The sequence below is a fragment of the Salvelinus sp. IW2-2015 genome, unplaced genomic scaffold, assembly GCF_002910315.2.
Source record: "Salvelinus sp. IW2-2015 unplaced genomic scaffold, ASM291031v2 Un_scaffold2088, whole genome shotgun sequence".
NCBI classification, from domain to species: Eukaryota; Metazoa; Chordata; class Actinopteri; order Salmoniformes; family Salmonidae; genus Salvelinus; species Salvelinus sp. IW2-2015.
The window spans coordinates 145447-165931 of record NW_019943428.1 but is presented as its reverse complement, the minus strand read 5'-3'; the positions used below and the strand labels follow the sequence as shown (position 1 = coordinate 165931).

Sequence of the window (20485 nt, the reverse complement as noted above, 5' to 3'; positions counted from 1 at the left end):
TATGATGCCATGGCTCTAGACACTATACATTTAGACAGAAACGCAGTATAACAGGCTTTGCGTCACCTTAAAATTGACAAATTGACATTTTGGGTAAACAGTGTTTACCCAAAAACATGACACAATCAATGAGTTTTTTCAATATTTCCTTCACCTTTCATTGTGCAGCTCTGTTGCCCTGCGCGCTTGTTCGTTGAGCTGTAGATCCACTCCGGTGTCCCAAAAGTTTTCAAAGCACCATTGCTTGTAGTGCCCAGCCGACTTTTGGTGTCTCGTTGTGCCTTGGTTAGCACCTCAAGTTTGCAAAGCCAGTGTGGCTCCAAACACCAAATCGATCACTTGCAAATAATAGGCATTCCCAGCAGTACAGTTTGCAGTGCTTCTCGGAGCCTGTGAGCATTGATAGCGCTCGTAGTTGAAACTTTGAAAGTGGTGGGCGACCTCTCCTTACAATGTCTAACTTTCTTGAAAAGTTGTCTTGAGAATGGCGTTATATTTATATCCTCGACAAATCGATATCTTCTCCTCCTTCCGCCATTGTGGGTTGAAAAACAGCTCAAGTAGTACGCAAATTAATTTGTTTATCAAATTCAGTTTCCTAGATCTGCATAGACCTGCCCATAGGACCTGCCTCTCAATATTGGTAATCCAATCAAAAGACGTGCACGCACTACGCCTGCTAGCTGGCTCTGTGTAACACTGGAGCCAGCCAGCAGGCGTACAATAGCCAACTCTAAAGCTGATTGGTTGACACTAAATTTTCATTTCCATTCACTATAAGCTACAAGCGCCCGCACTGTTGATTCTGAAGGCCTGAGGGCAGATTTTAGACCCTGGCAACACATGATGGCTGAATATGATTGGATAAAAGATCTAACATAAAGACCAGCCCTCCAAATCTCAACCTGGGGCTGGAAGCAGTGCAACCAAGAGGAAAGCTATGAAATGAAGAGTATCTCTTACTCTGGGGAATAATTTAATACATATTTGTGGGAAAATATATTTAAAAAATATATATATTTGATGATGTTTAGGCCAGCAGAGAAGGCCTTGCTGGCCCTGACGGCCACCACTGATAATCATGGACGGAGACACATGTAGAAAGATCCTGTCCTACTGCATTTTATTATTTTATACAAAGTAAACAAGACACGTGATTAAATGCATGGCTTCAAAACAACTCTTAGTAGTCTCGGTAAGAAGACACTTATCCACAGCGAAATATCACAACCCCTTTTTTTAAAGAAACATAGCATTTTAAATGAATATGTTTGGATTATAACAATTTACTGGTTGCATTGGGGGCAATCCCACTATTTACACTTTAAATCTGACTAAATAATCATCACCTTCTCACAGACCCTCAGTGCTCACAGAAATGCTGCCCTTTATATTCAAACCTCACCCCTTCATCATCATATTCTATTTTTAAATATGCTATTGTCAAGGAACAAAGTGAAAACTACACATTTTTCCCATTACCAGAATATACAGTATACGTAAAGACAGGAATGTACAGATATAATTTGGTGTCAAACAGAAGACATGCAAGCACTCAATAAAGTGAAGAATATGAATGTGACCAACATATCCCTCTTGAAGGCTACATAAAGTAGACTATATAGGTTATTTACCAGGATTTGGAGTGTAGATGAGTAGATATGTCAGGTGTTAGACAGTAGGTCACTACATTCCTCAGTGTTTTTTTTTATACTGTAAGGCTACGGTGTCTGTTAGGAACGCCACACCAGAGACACCTATATTCTCTTGGCAGTTAGTCACGTTGTAAAATCTGTGTCCTTGGTAACTCAAAGCAGAATGAGAAAAAAACAACACAGTTGTTGGCGGCTTGAAAAAAAGAATGCGTTGAGTAAGTTGTTTTCTCGGTCAGCTGAATGCACTTTATGACCGTGGTTATGTGAGTGTGAATTTACTTTGTACTGGGTTTACACCCCTCCCCTAGTTGGAGTAAAATAATGGACAACAACACTTAGGCTTCGACGCACAACCCCCCCATCAGCTTTGATTTCTATTTGCCATATATTTTTCAACTGTGCTGTGATGTGTCACAAAAAGTTCTGAACATTTCTATTCCCATAGTTTTTACAGATTGTAAATGAAAGATACATGTTTAGATTAAGTTAAAGTCTTAGTTTCATGGTGGTTATGAGGAGGGTGTGGTACTGAAATCATTGTTGTGTTCCAGGTGGCAAAGAGCCAAAAGTCATACACCCAATGTTTGTTTAGGTATGTGTGGGTCTTTTAACAATGTTGGTCAGGCATCTTGTTGACATTCATCCAAGGACATATCGACTTGCATTACAAACCCTCACTATAGAAACATTTTCTAAAACAAATCATGTGACATAGTTAGAGAGAACATTCCTTTAAACGGGGCGGCAGGGTAGCCTAGTGGCTAGAGTGTTGGACTAGTAACGAAAGGTTGCAAGTTCAAATCCCCGAGCTGACAGGTAAATCTGTCGTTCTGCCCCTGAACAGGCAGTTAACCCACTGTTCTAGGCCGTCATTGAAAATAAGAATTTGTTCTTAACTGACTTGCCTAGTTAAATAAAGGTAAAAAAAAAAAAAAAAAAAAACGCGTCCTGCTACAAGCAGGAACAGTTGGACGAACCAGAAACATTTTACGAAGTGTATCACCTTCCTCACTTTCCCCTCATTATTATCCCTCCCATCACCCCTCTTGTCTCTCCTATCACCCCTCCTGCCCCTCCTATCATCCCTCCTGTCTCTCTTAGCATCCTGCCATGGTTACACCTTCCTGATTTGGTTGATCCATGTCAGTAATTATTTATTAAGTCACATATTGTAGAATTTAATATGTAATAGACAGTCTACCACTCCACTATTTTAAGGGCATTTTTCTCAGATGGAGAACATTGGATATTTGCCCCTAGTCTGCCTCCTGTCCCTCCTTTCACCATGGGAACACCTTCCTGAAAACAATGGAACTATGCTTTGCTTATTAAACTTGTTCTGCCTGTTCATGTCCTAAAAGATTGGAATGTTCCAATGTGCCAATCAGGTGAACAAGTCACACATGCATCATCCAGGGTTGACATGACCACATTTCTGGTTCGTCCATAACTTGTTTCCTGCTTGTAACAGGGTGCGTTTTCTTTTCTTGTTTCTGGTAGATGAGCTCTAATATTGCAGGTAGATTGTGGCTTCCATCGTTGTAATTGTCTGCGTAATTTCAAATCCCCCATGTATTTTTTGGTAAATACAGTGGGGAGAACAAGTATTTGATACATTGCCGATTTTGCAGGTTTTCCTACTTACAACGCATGTAGAGGTCTGTAATTTATCATAGGTACACTTCAACTGTGAGAGACGGAATCTAAAACAAAAATCCAGAAAATCACATTGTATGATTTTTAAGTAATTAATTAGCATCTTTCCTATCAGCCTGGAAAATCGGCCTAAAGACATTTTAACTGGAAATCTTCAAGACAGCCAAGACAGAGAACACCACACATTAACTCATTTCTCCTCTCACAATTTACAGGATAGGATGTGCAGAAATGTACTTTAGCATTACTACTAACAGCATGAACATAGGTTTTGCTTGTTACCCTCAGTGACAACCATAAATACATGCTTGGGTATTGCACATATGAGAGTCAATGATTTAATATTTACCTGAATTAGGGTTTAGGTTTATTCCTGCCTGTCAGGCTTAATAAGCTAGCTATATATCCCTATCCTTTATAGTTGGCATAATACAGCTACCATTCCTCATCAGGAGTAGCCTGAATGATGAATGACTAGGCATAAATAGTTAATTTTAAGTTATTTCATGGCACTGTAAAATAAAGGGCCATAGAAAATACCACTTGACCACTTGTTTTCGTTGAATCCATCAGCAATTGACAAATAAACATTATAAACTGGGTGGTTTGAGCCCTGAATGGTGATTGGCTGACAGCCGTGGTATATCAGACCATATACCAAGGGTATGACAAAACATTGATTTTTACTGCTCTAATTACATTGGTAACCAGTTTATCCTAGCAATAAGACACCTCGGGGGTTTGTGGTGTATGACCAACATACCACAGCCAAGAGCTGTATCCAGGCACTCCGCGTTGCGTCGTGTTAAGAACAGCCCTTAGCCTGGTATATTGGCCATATACCACACCCCCAAGGTGCCTAATTGCTTAAGTATACCATGGCTGCTAATTTTCATGGACATTGTATTGATACTGTAAAAATATTGCTTTCGTGGTTTGTGTCTTTTCATGAGCAAACAGGAACAAATATTAAATGAACTTCATTTGTTTTTTTAAACCAGCACTATTTTTAACTATTACACTGCTCAGTGCCTTTCTGTGCAAACCCAACACACACTAATGAAGTTCATATGGTTGACAAACTCCTCTAAAATTCTATGAAAATATATTAATCATAGAATATATTCTACATTAACATGAGATTAATATTGCATTATGTAAGCAATCATTATGCAAAAAGCCATCAACAGAATCATTATTTGTATCATTGTCTTTGTCTGGCAGATATTACAGGTGTTTGAACTGGGTTAATGTGCAACATTAGTGCTCAGATGCTGGCTGTTGTTGTACTTGCAGAGTCCATGTATAATCACTTACAGTAAAATGGCTGCCTAAGCCTACCATGGCTTCCTAAACTATGGAGTGATAGTTATGAAGTCAATCATTACCTTCATAACGACGCCATGCCAACAGTCTCTGACACTGCTCTGCTCTTTTACAACATGTTTGTGTAGAACATCATTGTTGGGTACAGCGTTCAGCAGATTTTCTAGCGAATTTAACAACAATACTTTTCTTGTCAAAGTCTTTTTCTGCCTTCTCTCTGACTCTCTGTTTCTTCTCTTTTAGCAAGTCTTTGTCCTCTCTAATCCGTTTCACTTGTCCCTGCAGGTCATCTATCTCTTTATGTTTTTCTTGTATATAAGAGTCTTTCAGATCCAGTGCCTTCATTGCTCGCTCTAATTCTGACTCCAGATCTTCCTTCTCTTTCAGTTCTTTTTCATACTCCTGTTTCAGTTCTTCCTCTCTCCTCTGGATGGCTTTCTCAACCTTTTGGTACATGTCGTTGGTGTAACAGCTCCCTTCATTCTCTTTCACCATGGTTGTAACTTTATCCATCAGCTGCTTTACTTGCTCACGGTCGTCTATGTTCTCATTGTTGAAGACGTGGTATCTGTTTCCACATGTCTTAATGAGCGGCTTCAGACCTGCACCAGCCTCTTTGATGAACTCCTCAATTTTCTTATCTTTTAATCTATCTCCACAGGTAAACAGAACCATGGTGTGTCTTACTGCTGCCTCTCCAAAGATGTCCTTGATCCTCTTAACAGCGTTCTGCTCTTCTTCTGTAAAGCGAGCAATTTGGACAACAAGCAGGAAGACATGGGGTCCAGGAGAGGAGAGGGCGATACACTCCACCAGTTGGGTCCTCACTGAAGACTCTGGGAGTTGAGTGTCAAACAGACCTGGGGTGTCGATGACTGTGATGCCCCTCTCTGTCTCACTGCTCCTATCACATTGTTTTGTCACAGACTGGGCAGCACAATCTACTTCAAACGCTGTTCTTCCCAGGATGGTGTTTCCTGATGCACTCTTCCCTGCTCCTGTCTTCCCCACTATGACAATCCTCAGTTTGGAAACTAAAAACAACACAAAATTATAACTTCAGTTCAAGCCCCAAATAAAAAAAAAGTTAAAACTGTCACAGTGTCTAAAGGTACACACTATTGTTAATGTACTCTGCTCCACAACATATTGTACAATCAGTGTATAGCAGTGTGTGTGTGTTAAGCTTACATTCTATAGGGAGGGCAATGCTGTTTCTTTTCCACTCTTGTTGTCCCCCTGAACTTGCTGTTATAGAATAACAATTATGTATTAAAATATCCCTAAAGATATCATTTTAAAAAACAATCCCATTTCAGATAGGATTTATTGAGTAAATCAGTCAACCGATTCAACTCAGTCAGTGTACCCTTATTAAAATACAAAGCAGCAGAAGAGTTAATGCATTATCATAGATTTAGTTATCTTGAAACATGTAGAAACATATGTTTTCCATTTGTATGGATTCCGTAATAAGATATGAAGTATGACACACATACACACACACACGAGTAGCACAGAGTATGGAGGCTACACTTTTCATAAACAAAATGGCATGTTGTCTGAATCAAGGTGTGGCAATGGGGATCAAGAAAGCCAATTTTAGGTTCTTCACCCATTCTGGTATAAGGAATCCACAACACTCAGAATAGACAACACAATACGCCGAATTTAATCAATAATCACATTTGAGTACTTACGTTCATGCTTTCCCAATTGTGAAGTCGCCATCGCATTCACTGTTGTCCAGTGGATTTCATGAAATAGCAACAAATTAATGTTTTGTTTGGACTTAGATCTTAAGTCTTGTGAAAAGGTAGAGTTTCCATCAACCTCACTCGCGCTGCGCGTAATGTAATATCATAGAACACCACGGTTCTCTCGCAGAGTAGTGGGTGAAACCATTCACTTCACTAAAGGGTGTGATACGTTTCCTTTCATTATGTGTCGTAGAATTCATCAAAATATTTACTGCCGTTGTAGGAAGGTTGGCAATACAAGAGGTCTTCAGACTGACCTTTTTTGCATTATTTTCCTTGAAAGAACAACTATTGGGTTTTGAGTGCTTCTCCCCTATTTGGAAAGTTGGTCTGCCTGCTCTTCAGTCTGAGAGAGATATTCTGAGAGCAGGTTCGTGTCTATTTCCTCTGTAGATAAAAGCTGTTTAAAACTATAACACAATAGTCTTTTGAAAACCGGTTCATATATCCCAAAGTCATTATCGAATGTGACTATGTATATAGTTTTTGTTGCCGTTAATGTATTTAAAGCCTATTTCGACAAGTTAATCAAGTGTTTGCTAGCTTGCCATGATAATTACACGCTAACTAGCACTGTCAGTCAGTGCGCTTTAATGTCACACTAGCTGTTGCTAGCAAGTTATTTATTGGTAATTCAATGCTTTTTCTTAATAACGTTACCTTAAAAGGTTTATATGAAAAGGGTTGTACCTGTGCTCTGTATTTATGGATTGATGTAACTTCACATTGAGGGCATGTATCGTTACTGTAGCTCCTATCTAAAAGATATATCATGTCCTACCTAACCTGTGAACGTGTGTCTGTGACCGTCCTGTCATCACTGTTTGATATTTTACTGCAGCTAAAAAACAATTCAACCTGAAGTCTGGATGTCCGTCTTCCTTTTTTCTGGGTGGCTATGTGAAGTTGCTTACAGTTGCAAATTGCCTTGTGTAGTTGTTAAGCAAACAGCTAATATGTAACAAGGGCTCAGTCCACTGAGTTTAGTGTTCTCATTGTACCAAAAGTTGATGAAGGTAATTGTATCTCCCTGGTGTTTCTTGTACCTAATAACTTTACATTTACATGTTTTAATTCTAAATGCTTGTCATTTCAGACAATTGTACATGACGCATTTTCATTGTAACCTGTAAGTTTGGACATTTTCAAGAGGACAAAGTCGCCCAACATTACAAACAACTTCAAGGTAAGCCCAATAGCCACTTGGGCTAGCCACAAGCTACATTTCAATTATTTGTTCAGCTTAAAGGGGCAATCTGTTGTTGCTACATTCATTTTTAGACTTATAAGTTATTTGAAATGTACCCACTGATTCTTGAAGAATATAACTTGTAAATGCCTCATGAGCTTAGTTCAACTGTCAGACACCATCAGAACCCAAAATAGAAGCTTGTTTTACTCCAAAATGTGTAAACAAAGGGCATTTAAAGAAATAGCCTCAACATGGCCAAAACAATATATATATATTTTTTTTAATCATGGATGGATGGTCAATTCTTGCATCCATTTAAACAAATAGCCTCAACATTGCCAAAACAATATAATTTCTTATCATGAATGGATGGTCAATCCTTGCATCCATTGCTCTGTCTATGAATTTGAGAGTGGTCACATTTTTCCAGCCCCATCCCTCAGTTTCTTACAGAAATGGGCTGGGAGGACACTTTATTGTTTCAACTGCTGGTTGTCACTTTAAGGACAAGGTCTTTCAATTACAAGAAATGTTACACTTCAAAATAGAAGATGTTTTGCTTATTTATTGTCTAAACACACACCACAGTTCAAAAGTTTGAGGTCATTTAGAAATGTCCTTGTTTTTGAAAGTAAAACAATTTTTTTTGTCCATTTAAAATAACATCAAATTAATCAGAAATACAGTGTAGACATTGTTAATGTTGTAAATGACAATTGTAGCTGGAAACGGCAGATTTTTTAAGGAATATCTACATAGGCGTGCAGAGGCCCATTATCAGCAACCATCACTCCTGTGTCCCAATGGCACGCTGTGTTAGCTAATCCAGGTTTATCATTTTAAAAGGCTAATTTATCATTAGAAAACCCTTTTGAAATTGTTAGCACAGCTGAAACGGTTGTCCTGATTAAAGAAGCAATACAACTGTCCTTCTTTAGACTAATTGAGTATCTGGACCATCAGCATTTGTGGGTTTGATTACAGGCTCAAAAGGGCCAGAAACAAAGACTTTCTTCTGAAACTCATCAGTCTGTTCTTATTCTGAGAAATGGAGGCTATTCCATGCGAGAAATTGCCAAGAAACTGAAGATCACGTAAACCATTGTGTACTACTCCCTTCACAGAACAGCGTAAACTGTCTCTAACCAGAATATAAAGAGTAGTGGGAGGCCCCGGTGCACAACTGAGCAAGAGAACAAGTACATTAAAGTATCTAGTTTAAGAAACAGATGCCTCACAAGTCCTCAACTGGCAGCTTCATTAAATAGTACCCGCAAAACAACAGTCTCAACGTCAACAGTGGAGGCGCAACTCCGGGATGCTGGCCTTCTAGGCAGAGTTGCCAAGAATAAGCCATATTTCAGACTGGCCCAAAAAATGTAATTATTAAGATGGGCAAAAGAACACAGACACTGGACTGAGGAACTCTGCCTAGAAGGCTAGCATCCCGGAGTTGCCTCTTCACTGTTGATGTTAAGACTGGTGTTTTGAGGGTACTATTTAATTGTTAGGTTGATATTTTCAGAGTAAAAAACTCAATGGACACTAGAGAAGCTTAACCAAGTTTAATTCTTCCCAAAGGGTCGATACAGCTGCATTCAGACAAACGACATTTCACACAAGCACTGATATTTAATCCTTTCTCCTATGCTGAGTCTCCTCCTACACCTCTAAACAGCCAATGCATCTCTGTTGCTAGACAGAACCTTAGTGATATCTGTTCTTCCTCACTTCATCTAACCTGACCTCTACCCCAAAGTTCTCACTCCTCCCCAACTCAAGGCTGTCAMGGTGATTGGTACCAGACTGTGTCTCTTTTCCTCCCAGAGGATCCCACCCATAGGATCCCTGATGGCTAACCATAGCATATCCTGATATAATGTAAACGTTATACATTACCCTCTCTCCCTCAGTGACATTGTTAGGTTCTAAGGTCTCCACCCATCTCCCCTACACATTCCAAAGCCATCTATTAACTTCTGATGTAAAAAACAGTATCTTTCACTGTTAGATACTATCCTTCTGAGTGTAACAATGTTCCCAGTTTAACCCAGAATCTAACATAATGAAGTTGCCAGTTGAGGAATTGTGAGGCTTCTGTTTCTCAAACGAGACACTCTAAAGTACTTGTCCTTTTGCTCAGTTGTGCACCGGGGCCTCCCACTCCTCTTTCTATTCTGGTTAGCACCAGTTTGTGCTGTTCTTTGAAGAGAGTAGTACACAGCATTGTACAAGATCTTCAGTTTCTTGGCAATTTCTCGCATGGAATTGCCTTCATTTCTCAGCACAAGAATAGACTGACGAGTTTCAGAAGAAAGGTCTTTGTTTCTGGCCATTTTGAGCCTGTAATCGAACCCACAACTGCTGATGCTCCAGAAACTCAACTAGTCTAAAGAAGGCCAGTATTATTGCTTCTTTAATCAGGACAACAGTTTTCAGCTGTGCTAACATAATTGCAAAAGGGTTTTCTAATGATCAGTTACCCTTTTAAAATGATAAACTTGGATTAGCTAACACAGCGTGCCATTGGGACACAGGAGTGATGGTTGCTGATAATGGGCCTCTGCACGCCTATGTAGATATTACGTAAAAAATCAGCCGTTTCCAGCTACAACAGTCATTTACAACATTAACAATGTCTACACTGTATCTCTGATAAATTAGATTTTATTTTAATGGACAAAGAATTTGCTTTTCTTTTAAAAAAACAAGGACATTTCTAAGTGACCCCAAACTTTTGAACGGTAGTGTAAATATTTTTTTTAAACAGCAAGAACAATATTTGGTTTAGCCTACCACTGGGAGTAAATCTGTTCCAAATGTCCTAACTGAATTTGGTAAAAGGTCTTTTATGTACTCTGCGCCATCGTCTTGGAACACCTTACAAAATAATTCTAAACTGGAAGAACTTGTCCCGATTGGTGTTTTTAAATCACTGATGAAGGATTTTGAGGCTGATTCCCTGACCTGTCAATGTTTTTAATTTGCTGTTTTTGATATTGTTATACTCTTGTGAACTCAATGGTTTTTACTAGATTACTTGTAGTTTTTTTTGTTGTCTGTCTGTAATTTTTTGTAATGACTTGGTGCTGCCTATCTTGGCCAGGACGCTCTTGAAAAAGAGATTTTAAATCTCAATGAGCCCTTCCTGGTTAAATAAAGGTTAAATAAAAAAATTTAAAAATCTACTGCATTTAAAACATTATTACGTTGGTGAGGAGCCTAGAGGTCAAACATTTAAAGCACGGCTCTTGCATTAATTCAAAATACAAATGTAGATGAATCCCAATTTTGCACCTGCTTACTTTGTTGCAGTGACTATCTGTAACATGGTGCATCCCTGGTGATGTGCAGAGAGAGATGATATGGCACAGGCTCCCTTATCTGGTAAGACAACTAGTCACAATTATCAGACATTGAGAACAAAATTCCAAAGTAATTTCTTTGTTCTCTCTTCTTCATCTTAACCATCTGTCTTTTCTAGCAAAATATATATTTCTGTCAGTTTATTTTAGTAAATGTTTGAGTTGACTATGTATTATTTACATGCACTGTTTGTGTTTTAGATCCTGATTGTCTTATAGAGATTGTACTGGTGGGGAAAGTTGGATGTGGGAAGAGTGCTTCAGGAAACACCATCCTAAGCAGGGAGGAGTTCAAATCATCGTGTAGTTTCTCAACTGTGACAAAGACTTGTGAGAGGAAGACAGAAGTTGTTTGTGGGAGGAAGATAGCTCTCGTGGACACTCCTGGACTAGACTGTGCTGAGGTGTCCAGTTACAAACTGTTTCTATCCTTAAAGAACAAAACATACAAAATCATCAATATCTTCCTGCTGGTGATCCAGCTGGGCAGGTTCACAAAGGAACAGAATGCAGCTGTACAAAAGATGGAGGACATATTTGGTGAGGAAGTGAGAGAGTTCACCATGATACTCTTCACACATGGAGACATGTTGAAACGTACATCGATAAAAGACTATATCCAGAAAGCAGGTGAACCACTGGGGCAAGTTGTTCAGAGATATGGTCAGAGATACCATGTGTTCAACAATGAGTCTGGTCCTTCAAGCCAGGTGACAGAACTGTTTGAGAAGATCAACAGAATGCGGACTGTGGTACATAACAGATCGTACTACTTTGTTTCATTCGGAGCAAAGATGAGTGGTAAGTTAGTGCTCTGTCTGATTTAGATTTAACTTGCTGGTCAATAACAACTTAGAATGGTGATCCTATTAATCAAATCGTCTGACTTGCCTGCACGGTTAAATAAAAATATGAAATAAATACCTTTATGATGTAAAAAAATAGGAAAATACAGGAAAATACAATCTAGTCCTACTGACAAATGATCAGTGTTCCATCAAAAACAGCTGGATGAAGTGTCAATAACGCTACAATTAAATCATGTCTCTTTGCTTTAGAATACATCTCAATGAAGACGGGGCTGAGCTTTTGGATTGTCGAGAAAGAATTGGACCGGGGAATACTTATCGTAACCGACGGTTTTACATATCTATCAGTAATGGAGGACATTATGGATTATGATGTAAAACGACTGGAGGAAATAAAAAGACTTGAGGAGGAGAGGAAACGACTTGACAAGGAGAGACAAGAATATAAGGAAATGGAAATAATGTTTAAGATGCCGAGGATCTATGGACCTCTGTGGAGAAACAGGCGTGAGGAGGAGCGAGAAAGACTTAAGGAGGAGCGAGAAAGACTTAAGGAGGAGCGAGAAAGACTTGAGGAGGAGCGAGAAAGACTTGAGGAGGAGAGAAAAAGACTTGAGGAGGAGAGAAAAAGACTTGAGGAGATGGAAATATTTGAGGAGCTGTGGAGCTGTAGATATGTGGTAAGAAACAGAAGTGAGGAGGAGAGAAAAAGACTTGAGCAGAGAGAGAGATGTGAGGAGGAGAGAGAAAGATGGAAGGAGGAGAGCGAAAGACGTGAGAAGGAGAGAGAAAGACGGGAGGAGGAGAGAGAAAGACGGGAGGAGGAGAGGGAAAGATGTGAGGAGGAGAGAAAAATACTTGTGGAGAGAGAAAGACGGGAGGAGGAGAGAAAAAGACGTGAGAGAAAAATACGGTGAGGAGAAGAGAAAAATACGTAGGGGGGAGAGAAAAAGACGTGGGGGAGAGAAAAATATGTGAGGAGGAGAGAGAGACAGGAAGAGAGAGAAAGACAGGAGGAGAGAAAAAGACGTGAGGAGGAGAGAAAAATACTTGTAGAGAGAGAAGACGGGAGGAGGAGAGAGAAAGACGGGAGGAGGAGAGAAAAATCTTGTGGAGAGAGAAAGACGGGAGGAGGAGAGAGAAGACGTGAGGAAGAGGAGAAAATACGTGAGAAGAGAGAAAAATACTTGAGGAGAAGAGAAAAGATGTGACGGGGAGAGAAAAAGATGTGGGGAGGAGAGAAAAAGATGTGGGGAGGAGAGAAAATATGTGGGGAGGAAGAAGACAGGAGGAGAGAGAAAGACAGGAGGAGAGAAAGACGGAGGAGAGAAAAGATGTGAGGAGGGAGAGAAAGACAGGAGGAGAGAGAAAGACAGAAGGAGAGAAAAAGATGTGAGGAGGAGAGAGAAAGACAGGAGGAGAGAGAAAGACAGGAGGAGGAAAAAGATGTGAGGAGGAGAGAGAAAGACAGGAAGAGAGAGAAAGACAGAAGAGAGAAAAGACGTGAGGAGAGAAAAAGACGTGAAGAGAGAAAAAAACTTGAGGAGAGAAAAATACATGAGGAGAGAAAAATACGTGAGGAGAGAAAAATACGTGAGGAGAGAAAATACGTGAGGAGAGAAAAATACGTGAGGAGAGAAAAACTTGAGGAGAGAAAAAGATGTAAGGAGAGAAAGACGTGAGGAGGAAAAAAATTATATTTTGTGGAGTTAATTTCTGTATCATCAAATGAGGAGAGACAAACTTATCACACAAGTCAGAGTTATACTTAAACCAAATCTGATAGTGAGAGCTTTGCAATAGCAATGACTTGTCAACGAATCACCACCGTCTGATGATCCGTTGAGAGCACAACACAAAGGCTACTGAGATCTTTTATAGAAAGATCACCCCAGTCTACATAACAAACCACAATGTTTGGAACCGGTCACAAGGTGAGACTTTTACCTTTCATTGCTACCCACTCCCGGATCTGGGTTTTCTGTCATTAAAAACCCTGACTAGCATAGCGTAGCCTAGGCCAGAGGGTAATCATAAATATAATTTCATGAAATCACAAGTGGAATATTGCAAAACACAGCTTAGATGAGAAAGAAGTTCCCGTAGCCAGATAGCATTCGATATATTATCGTTCAGTTTGGCCTAGTCGAGGTTCAGATCTCGTCCCTGGTACTTCATAGCACAAAAACACCAACTCATCCAATGGCATAAAATATTGTCAACTCCAGATACCCCATCTCAAGTAAACCCCTTCTTGACCCCACTCCTGGACAAGCTCAATGAGGGGAGTGAGCCTCTAGGTCATACACTATCCCAGGATAAGTGTAAGATCAGAGAGGACATACAATGTTTCCAGACACTGCCATACACCTCCCCCAATGGGAAGGAGGGAGTGATGACGCACAGACATTGTGGAGACAAGTAATTGGTTCCCATTAATCACGCCATCCTTCACATGGTTTAAGAACAGGTAAAGACACATTCCCATATGAAGACAATGTTCCCTCCTGTCCTCTTTCTGATATTCTGCATAGCACCAGGGACATGTGAAAGACAAGCCTGATTCTCCCCTCTCTGAGTCCCAGGTGACTGAGCCCCAGTTGAGGGAGGAAGTGCAACTGCTAACATCAGAGTCTGAAGGGATACATCCTAATACATATCATATAAGCATATTATGCAGATAAGACATCTTAATTATCTATGTTACCCAACTAATTCTGATTCTTCCGCCACAGTCTGCACATGCATGTAGGATTATTGGGAGCAGGAGCAACAAGCTCCATTTTTAGGACTTGAAGTGGTGCAGCAGCTGCAACTGGAGTAGGAACTGCAAAAAGCAATGCAGTGGACAGAGTAAAAGGTATCAGCACTGTTATTCTGCAGTTTCCAAGGAAAATTCAGATGGTATTGACATTTTAATGGATGTTAAAACTGTTGAAGGACCAACCACCCTTTGTGGAAGGGACATCATCACATATTTGATGTATTGCTGGTTTGTTATGATAAAACGAATTTCATATGTTGTATGTCTGTCCAGGTGGTATACAAGTTGGCAGCATACATTATGCAATGTTTGTCAGAAAAAGTATTTTTCAGTATTGTTCACGGAGAAAAGGAACTGTAAGGCAGATTGATTCTGCCCAAACACATGGTGTTGAAATAATACATTGTGTAGAGCGTTAATAAAATGAAGCACAAATATGACCAAATGAAGTATTTTTTCCTATGCGTTTTGTAATATGCCATGTTGTTTGAAGACTGTCAACACCCGTTCTTGGATTTCTTCACATTTATTATTTTTATTTATTATGTTAAATGTATTTAATTGACATTTTTTTGGTCAACAATTTACACAAAATACTCTGTCAAAGTGTAAAAAAAAAAAAATAGATTAATGAAAAATCAAATACTGATATACCTTGATTAGATAAGTATCACCCTCCCCCCTGCGTCAATACACGTTAAACACCTTTTTCAGTGATTACAGCTGTGAGTCTTTTTGGATAAGTCTCTTACGAGCTTTGGACACCTGTATTGTGCAATATTTGGCCATTATTATTTTCAAAATTCCTGAAAAACTCCAGTATTTGCAGATGTCAAGCATACCATTCCATGATGGCCACCACCATGCTTGAAAATAAGGAGGCAGAATATGTTTTGTTGGATTTGCTCCAAACATAACACTTCCATTTAGGTCAAAAAGTATTGCTTTGCATTTTCTTTGTTTTTTGCATATTACTTTGGTACCTTGTTGCATACAAGATGTTAGTTTCTGTATATTTGTATTGTTCTTTTCAGTCTTTCATTTATGTATTATTGTGAGTCACTTCAAAGACGTTCCTGGACGTTCTGCCGCCCTAGGCGAGACAAAAAAATATGCATATTCCCACCCCCTGAAGTAAGTTTGGCTTTGGGACAATATTTTTCTCCGCTAAAAGTCAAACAGAACATAATAGCAGCCCAAGTCAAAGGCCATATTTCTCCAATGTCAAACCAGTGTATTTTTTGCAATGCTGCTTGTAAATAATTAAATCTTAAACATCCTTAAGAATCTAAGCATGGCGCTTTCAAAAGTGACATTTCCACCCAGACAGACGCTCTACTGAGGCAGAAAAATGTAAGTTAAACTGCAGGCTACTCGTCCATTGCATAACCCAAAAACAGAAGTGCTTCCCTAAAAGCTGCCTTGGTTTAAAAGAAAGCAGAAGGCTCAATTAATAGGGACAGAATAGCAAAGTCTATTTGTTTGTCTCCTTGAATATTATAGGCTGCAAATGAAAGAAATGTGCTTAGAAGTTCTGCTGAGGTTCGGTCACAGGCTCATGCTCAGTCATGGGATGGAACGTGCACTGGGAAACAGGGCTCAATACCCATCTTCTCTGCCAACTCTTTTGCGCTTGCTAATGTGCCAGCGAAAGCTGCATCAGAGCGGTGGTCTTGGAGGAATAACTGGTTGAGTTCAATTGAGCCGCTGCTTGTGAAAGGTCAAAACTCACCGCTGCAAAAATTCAGCAGGGAATTTTTTGCATTAGAGATTGTGCCTCATTTCTCATTAGTTAAAAAAAAAGTAGCTGTAAGTAGCTTCCTTATAGTTTTTGTCTCTTAGACATGGTAGCAAATTTTCCTCACACTTAAAATACATTTTTAAAAACTCAAATCATTTAAATCGGCAAATTCATTTGATTAATGTTTCACAATTGGATAATCCATATAAACACACACGTCACCTTAGCTACAAGGATAGTGGGAGAGAACTTCGGGAGAAGCGGGAATGGGGTGGAGGCGGGAACTGCAGCAAGGCTTTGAGCTGGTGTCTGGTGCGCCGGCGGTTTGTAGCCGATCTGGGGCGCCGGAGGGCGGCAGCCAATTGCAAAATGCTGCCCCAAATTCAAGTGTCGCTGTTACGGTTGTCTAATCTTGCCTAATGGGAGGGGCCGGTGGATGTTGAGCCATCCTCAGTTTGCACTCAGCAGCTATTCAATAGAATGCTAAGTCTCATTTGTGGCGGCAGGTAGCCTAGCGGTTAGAGCGTTGGGCCAGTAACCAAAAGGTCGCTGGTTTGAAAAACCTGTCGGTGTCCTTGAGCAAGGCACTTAACCCTAATTTGCTCCAGGGGCCATGCTACTATGGCTGACCCTGTAGGTAGGCTGTTATTGTAAATAAGAATTGTTCTTAACTGACTTGCCTCGTTAAATAAAGGGTAATATATATACACTGCTCAAAAAAATAAAGGGAACACTTAAACAACACAATGTAACTCCAAGTCAATCACACTTCTGTGAATCAAACTGTCCACTTAGGAAGCAACACTGATTGACAATAAATTTCACATACTGTTGTGCAAATGGAATAGACAAAAGGTGGAAATTATAGGCAATTAGCAAGACACCCCAAAAAAGGAGTGATTCTGCAGGTGGTGACCACAGACCACTTCTCAGTTCCTATGCTTCCTGGCTGATGTTTTGGTCACTTTTGAATGCTGGCGGTGCTCTCACTCTAGTGGTAGCATGAGAAGGAGTCTACAACCACACAAGTGGCTCAGGTAGTGCAGCTCATCCAGGATGGCACATCAATGCGAGCTGTGGCCAAGAAGGTTTGCTGTGTCTGTCAGCGTAGTGTCCAGAGCATGGAGGCGCTACCAGGAGACAGGCCAGTACATCAGGAGACGTGGAGGAGGCRGTAGGAGGGCAACAACCCAGCAGCAGGACCGCTACCTCCGCCTTTGTGAAAGAGGAGCACTGCCAGAGCCCTGCAAAATGACCTCCAGCAGGCCACAAATGTGCACTGCTTTGTTTATCTTGGCCAGGTCGCAGTTGTAAATTAGACCTTGTTCTCAACTGGCCCACCTGGTTAAATAAAGGTGAACTAAGAAAAATATATTAAAAAACTCTGGTTTATCTTTACTCTTCCTTTTTTCCTACATATCACTAGATAGATTAAGTGGTTAGAACTGGTTATAAATGTTAATAAAGTGGTTAGAACTGGTTATACATTTTAATAGCTATAGCCAAATAGTCATAAACCTTTAAAAGTCCCCTCACATCAGTTGATATGATATGAATTTGGCCGGGGTGATTTCCTGACCAAGTGACCTGACTAGGAAAACCTCCAGGTCTATAACTAAAGCCTGGACTTTTCCCTGGTCAGGTCATGTATAGCTTCTCCTAGAAGGAAGGGGGATGAGGAAAGGAAGCCATTTAAGAGTAATGAGAAACAGCCATGTGAGCCACAGTGGCCTGGTTTGTCTGTGTTCTCCAGGCCAGCATACAGGATACAAAAACACCTTTAGCTCTTTGGTCCACAAACTAAATGGAACCCTATTCTCTATAAAGTGCACTACTTTTGACCAGGAGCCATGGGGCCTTGGTCAATGTAGTGCGCTATGTAGGGAATAGGGTGCCATTTCAGACATTACAGGCAAGGAACCAGCAGCCCTATGAAATCAAGAGAGCAGTGATAAACATCAATACTGTAGAAACGTTTTTGTTAAGACTAAGTACACCTCACTCACTTTATAATAAATTATTGCACACAGTTCTCTAATCTCACACACATGTACGGGGAAATGACCAGCAAACCATTGACATGTCAAAACAGACATCAGGGGACAAACGTTTGTCATTTTGTGAGTCACATACATACTATTTCTCTTCCTCTGACACACACACACACGCAACTTTGGGTGGAATAATCAGTACAATAAGTCAATAAGGAGAATTTGTTTTCATTCTGTTTCAAAGTTACACAAGCTGTTTAAATACACTGAGAGGATACCTGGATCAAAGTGGGTTATGGGAAGAACACTGAGAGGAAACCTGGATCAAAGGGGGTTATGGGAAGAACACTGAGAGGATACGTGGATCATAGTGGGTTTTGGAAGAACACTGAGGTTTGAGGGAAGAAGAAGCACCTGTTTGAATTCAATACAAATTCAATACACCACCCAGACCAGTGAAGAATCATTAGTAGGAATCAAATAGAAAGATTCAGAGTGTAGAAAGTGAGTCAACAAACCAGTGACACACTGCAGTTATCAAATGGCTCCAGGTCAACAACCAATATATAAGATCTCACATCAATAACCCACTTCTGGTTTCCCATTCTGTTACTACCCATACCCCTACCTCTTCAATCACACACCCACACACACACACTGTAGAATAAAATAAGTCATTCACACAAAGACAAGCTGCTCATCCTTCAGGTAGCAGTTGAAGTAATTCATCATCATCGTCTTCCTCAACATCATCAGCTCCCCAGTTCCTAATAGTAATATTAAATAGTAAAAGCATCACCGGACAGAACCAGTCAAAGTCTCAGTAATGTCACTGTTGTTGTTGGTCAGTCAGTCTGTGCCTCCGGCTCAGCCCAGGCACAACAAGGCGCGGTTGGAGGTGCGAGACCGTTCGCCCCACAACAAAGCAGTCCCTTGATTGAGGTAGCAACTGAAGCGAACCCCGTTAAGGTTCCGGTAGGGTCGTCAGGGCAGAATGCGACAAGGAGTCGGCATCCCCTTCACACACATGGACGGAAAACTCAGACCAATCAGATACCAGCCCAGACAGGAAATCACCTCATCTTGCTCAGGGGCGGGGCCAGCAGGGMGGCCCGGGATTGCGGCGCGGTAGCCGCTAGCCCTCCAGCCAATCGGACGGCCGATGACCACCATCGCCGAGATGTTGTTGTTGTCCAGACGGGGGAGAGGAGGGAGGGAGGAAGGGGCATTGGAGACTGGGTGGCACCAGCCGTTAGGCTGCAGAAACAGGGAGGAAGAGGACAAGGCTGGGTGTAGGAGACGTCTCCCTGGTGTAGGGACAGCGCCCTCTAGTGTGTCAGGAGACCTGCTGCAGTCCATAGGCTCCCCCAGAGAAAAACTTTCCTCTTCCAGAGACACCATGTCCAGGTACAGAAGCAGCCCTGAATCATCTGACACGTCCTCCACCATCCCTCCCTTCTCCTTCCTCCTTTCATCCTCCACCATCCCTCCCTTCTCCTTCCTCCTTTCATCCTCCACTATCCCTCCCTTCTCCTTCCTCCTTTCATCCTCCACCATCCCTCTCTTCTCCTTCCTCCGTTCATTCCCGACCATCCCTCCCTTCTCCTTCCTCCTTTCATCCTCCACCATCCCTCCTTTATTCTTCTTCCTTTCATCCTCCTCCATCTCCTCTTCCTCGTCTTTACCCAAGCTCTGCAGGTCGGGGTCCCGCAAGAGGGGGGAGAGGGGTCGCCCCAGCTCGGGGGTGCAGGGGAGGGACTGGCAGCGTAGGGAGAGGTGAAGGTCTGTGATTTTAGGTTGTCAATCTATGCATTTACACTAAGTATGTACACAGAGTCATGGATGCATGCAATTATGTCTGTCTGTCAGTCTGTCTGTTATTGTATCTTAAATTAGAGCAGAGGACTGCAAGGTTGAGGAATGGTGTCCGATAGTCACCYACCAGGTTCTCAAAGGCAGCCAACGTCTAGCCCAAAGTCCTGCACACACAGAAAACCATCATCATCATCTTTTAATGTAGCCGACTAGCTGTAAATTAGTTTGTCTGCCTAGGTTAAAAATATATACATGTTGTATTTCTACACAGTATTTACTCAATGGAGACACACACTGTGATAGAGTTCTACTCATTAAACATTAAAACAAGAATGGAACCTCTACAATGTACTGCATTGATTCAATACTCAAGTCCTCCACAGCAGTTACATGTGATTATGTTCAATAAGG

The 20485-nt window shown here is 40.9% G+C and overlaps 3 protein-coding genes across 4 annotated transcripts; 1 reads left to right on the top strand and 2 right to left on the bottom strand.

Annotated features, from left to right (window-relative positions):
- Positions 1-2710: 2710 nt before the first annotated feature.
- LOC112072921 (GTPase IMAP family member 7-like) lies at positions 2711-6491 on the bottom strand. 2 transcript variants are annotated; one of them, XM_024140299.2, is made up of 3 exons: positions 6338-6491; positions 5829-5885; positions 2711-5671 (listed from the first exon to the last, which is right to left on the bottom strand). In XM_024140299.2, the coding sequence occupies exons 1-3, from the start codon at positions 6366-6368 to the stop codon at positions 4770-4772; spliced, it is 990 nt and encodes a 329-aa protein (XP_023996067.1). In that variant the 5' UTR covers positions 6369-6491; the 3' UTR covers positions 2711-4769. The 2 variants fall into 2 exon arrangements, with proteins under 2 accessions (XP_023996067.1, XP_070296079.1); XM_070439978.1 differs by lacking the exon at positions 5829-5885.
- Positions 6492-6659: 168 nt separating this feature from the next.
- LOC112072923 (GTPase IMAP family member 4-like) lies at positions 6660-12715 on the top strand. Its single transcript, XM_024140301.2, has 5 exons — positions 6660-6767; positions 7494-7583; positions 10905-10976; positions 11156-11755; positions 12013-12715. Exons 3-5 carry the CDS (start codon positions 10955-10957, stop codon positions 12678-12680), a joined length of 1290 nt encoding a protein of 429 aa, XP_023996069.2. The 5' UTR covers positions 6660-6767; positions 7494-7583; positions 10905-10954; the 3' UTR covers positions 12681-12715.
- Positions 12716-19243: 6528 nt separating this feature from the next.
- LOC139024971 (uncharacterized) lies at positions 19244-20227 on the bottom strand. Its single transcript, XM_070439975.1, has one exon. The coding sequence runs from the start codon at positions 19922-19924 to the stop codon at positions 19244-19246; it is 681 nt and encodes a 226-aa protein (XP_070296076.1). The 5' UTR covers positions 19925-20227.
- Between the last annotated feature and the right edge of the window lie 258 nt (positions 20228-20485).

What these genes read in the sequence shown, in the direction of transcription:
- LOC112072921 (XM_024140299.2), bottom strand. Translation starts at nt 6,368, where the DNA reads ATGGCGACTTCACAATTGGGAAAGCATGAAC. An exon ending in ACAATTGGGAAAGCATGAAC is followed by an intron (nt 5,886 to 6,337) that starts GTAAGTACTCAA and finishes ATTCTATAACAG; the next exon opens with CAAGTTCAGGGGGACAACAA. An exon ending in CATTGCCCTCCCTATAGAAT is followed by an intron (nt 5,672 to 5,828) that starts GTAAGCTTAACA and finishes TGTTGTTTTTAG; the next exon opens with TTTCCAAACTGAGGATTGTC.
- LOC112072923 (XM_024140301.2), top strand. Translation starts at nt 10,955, where the DNA reads ATGGCACAGGCTCCCTTATCTG. An exon ending in GGCACAGGCTCCCTTATCTG is followed by an intron (nt 10,977 to 11,155) that starts GTAAGACAACTA and finishes TTTGTGTTTTAG; the next exon opens with ATCCTGATTGTCTTATAGAG. An exon ending in ATTCGGAGCAAAGATGAGTG is followed by an intron (nt 11,756 to 12,012) that starts GTAAGTTAGTGC and finishes TCTTTGCTTTAG; the next exon opens with AATACATCTCAATGAAGACG.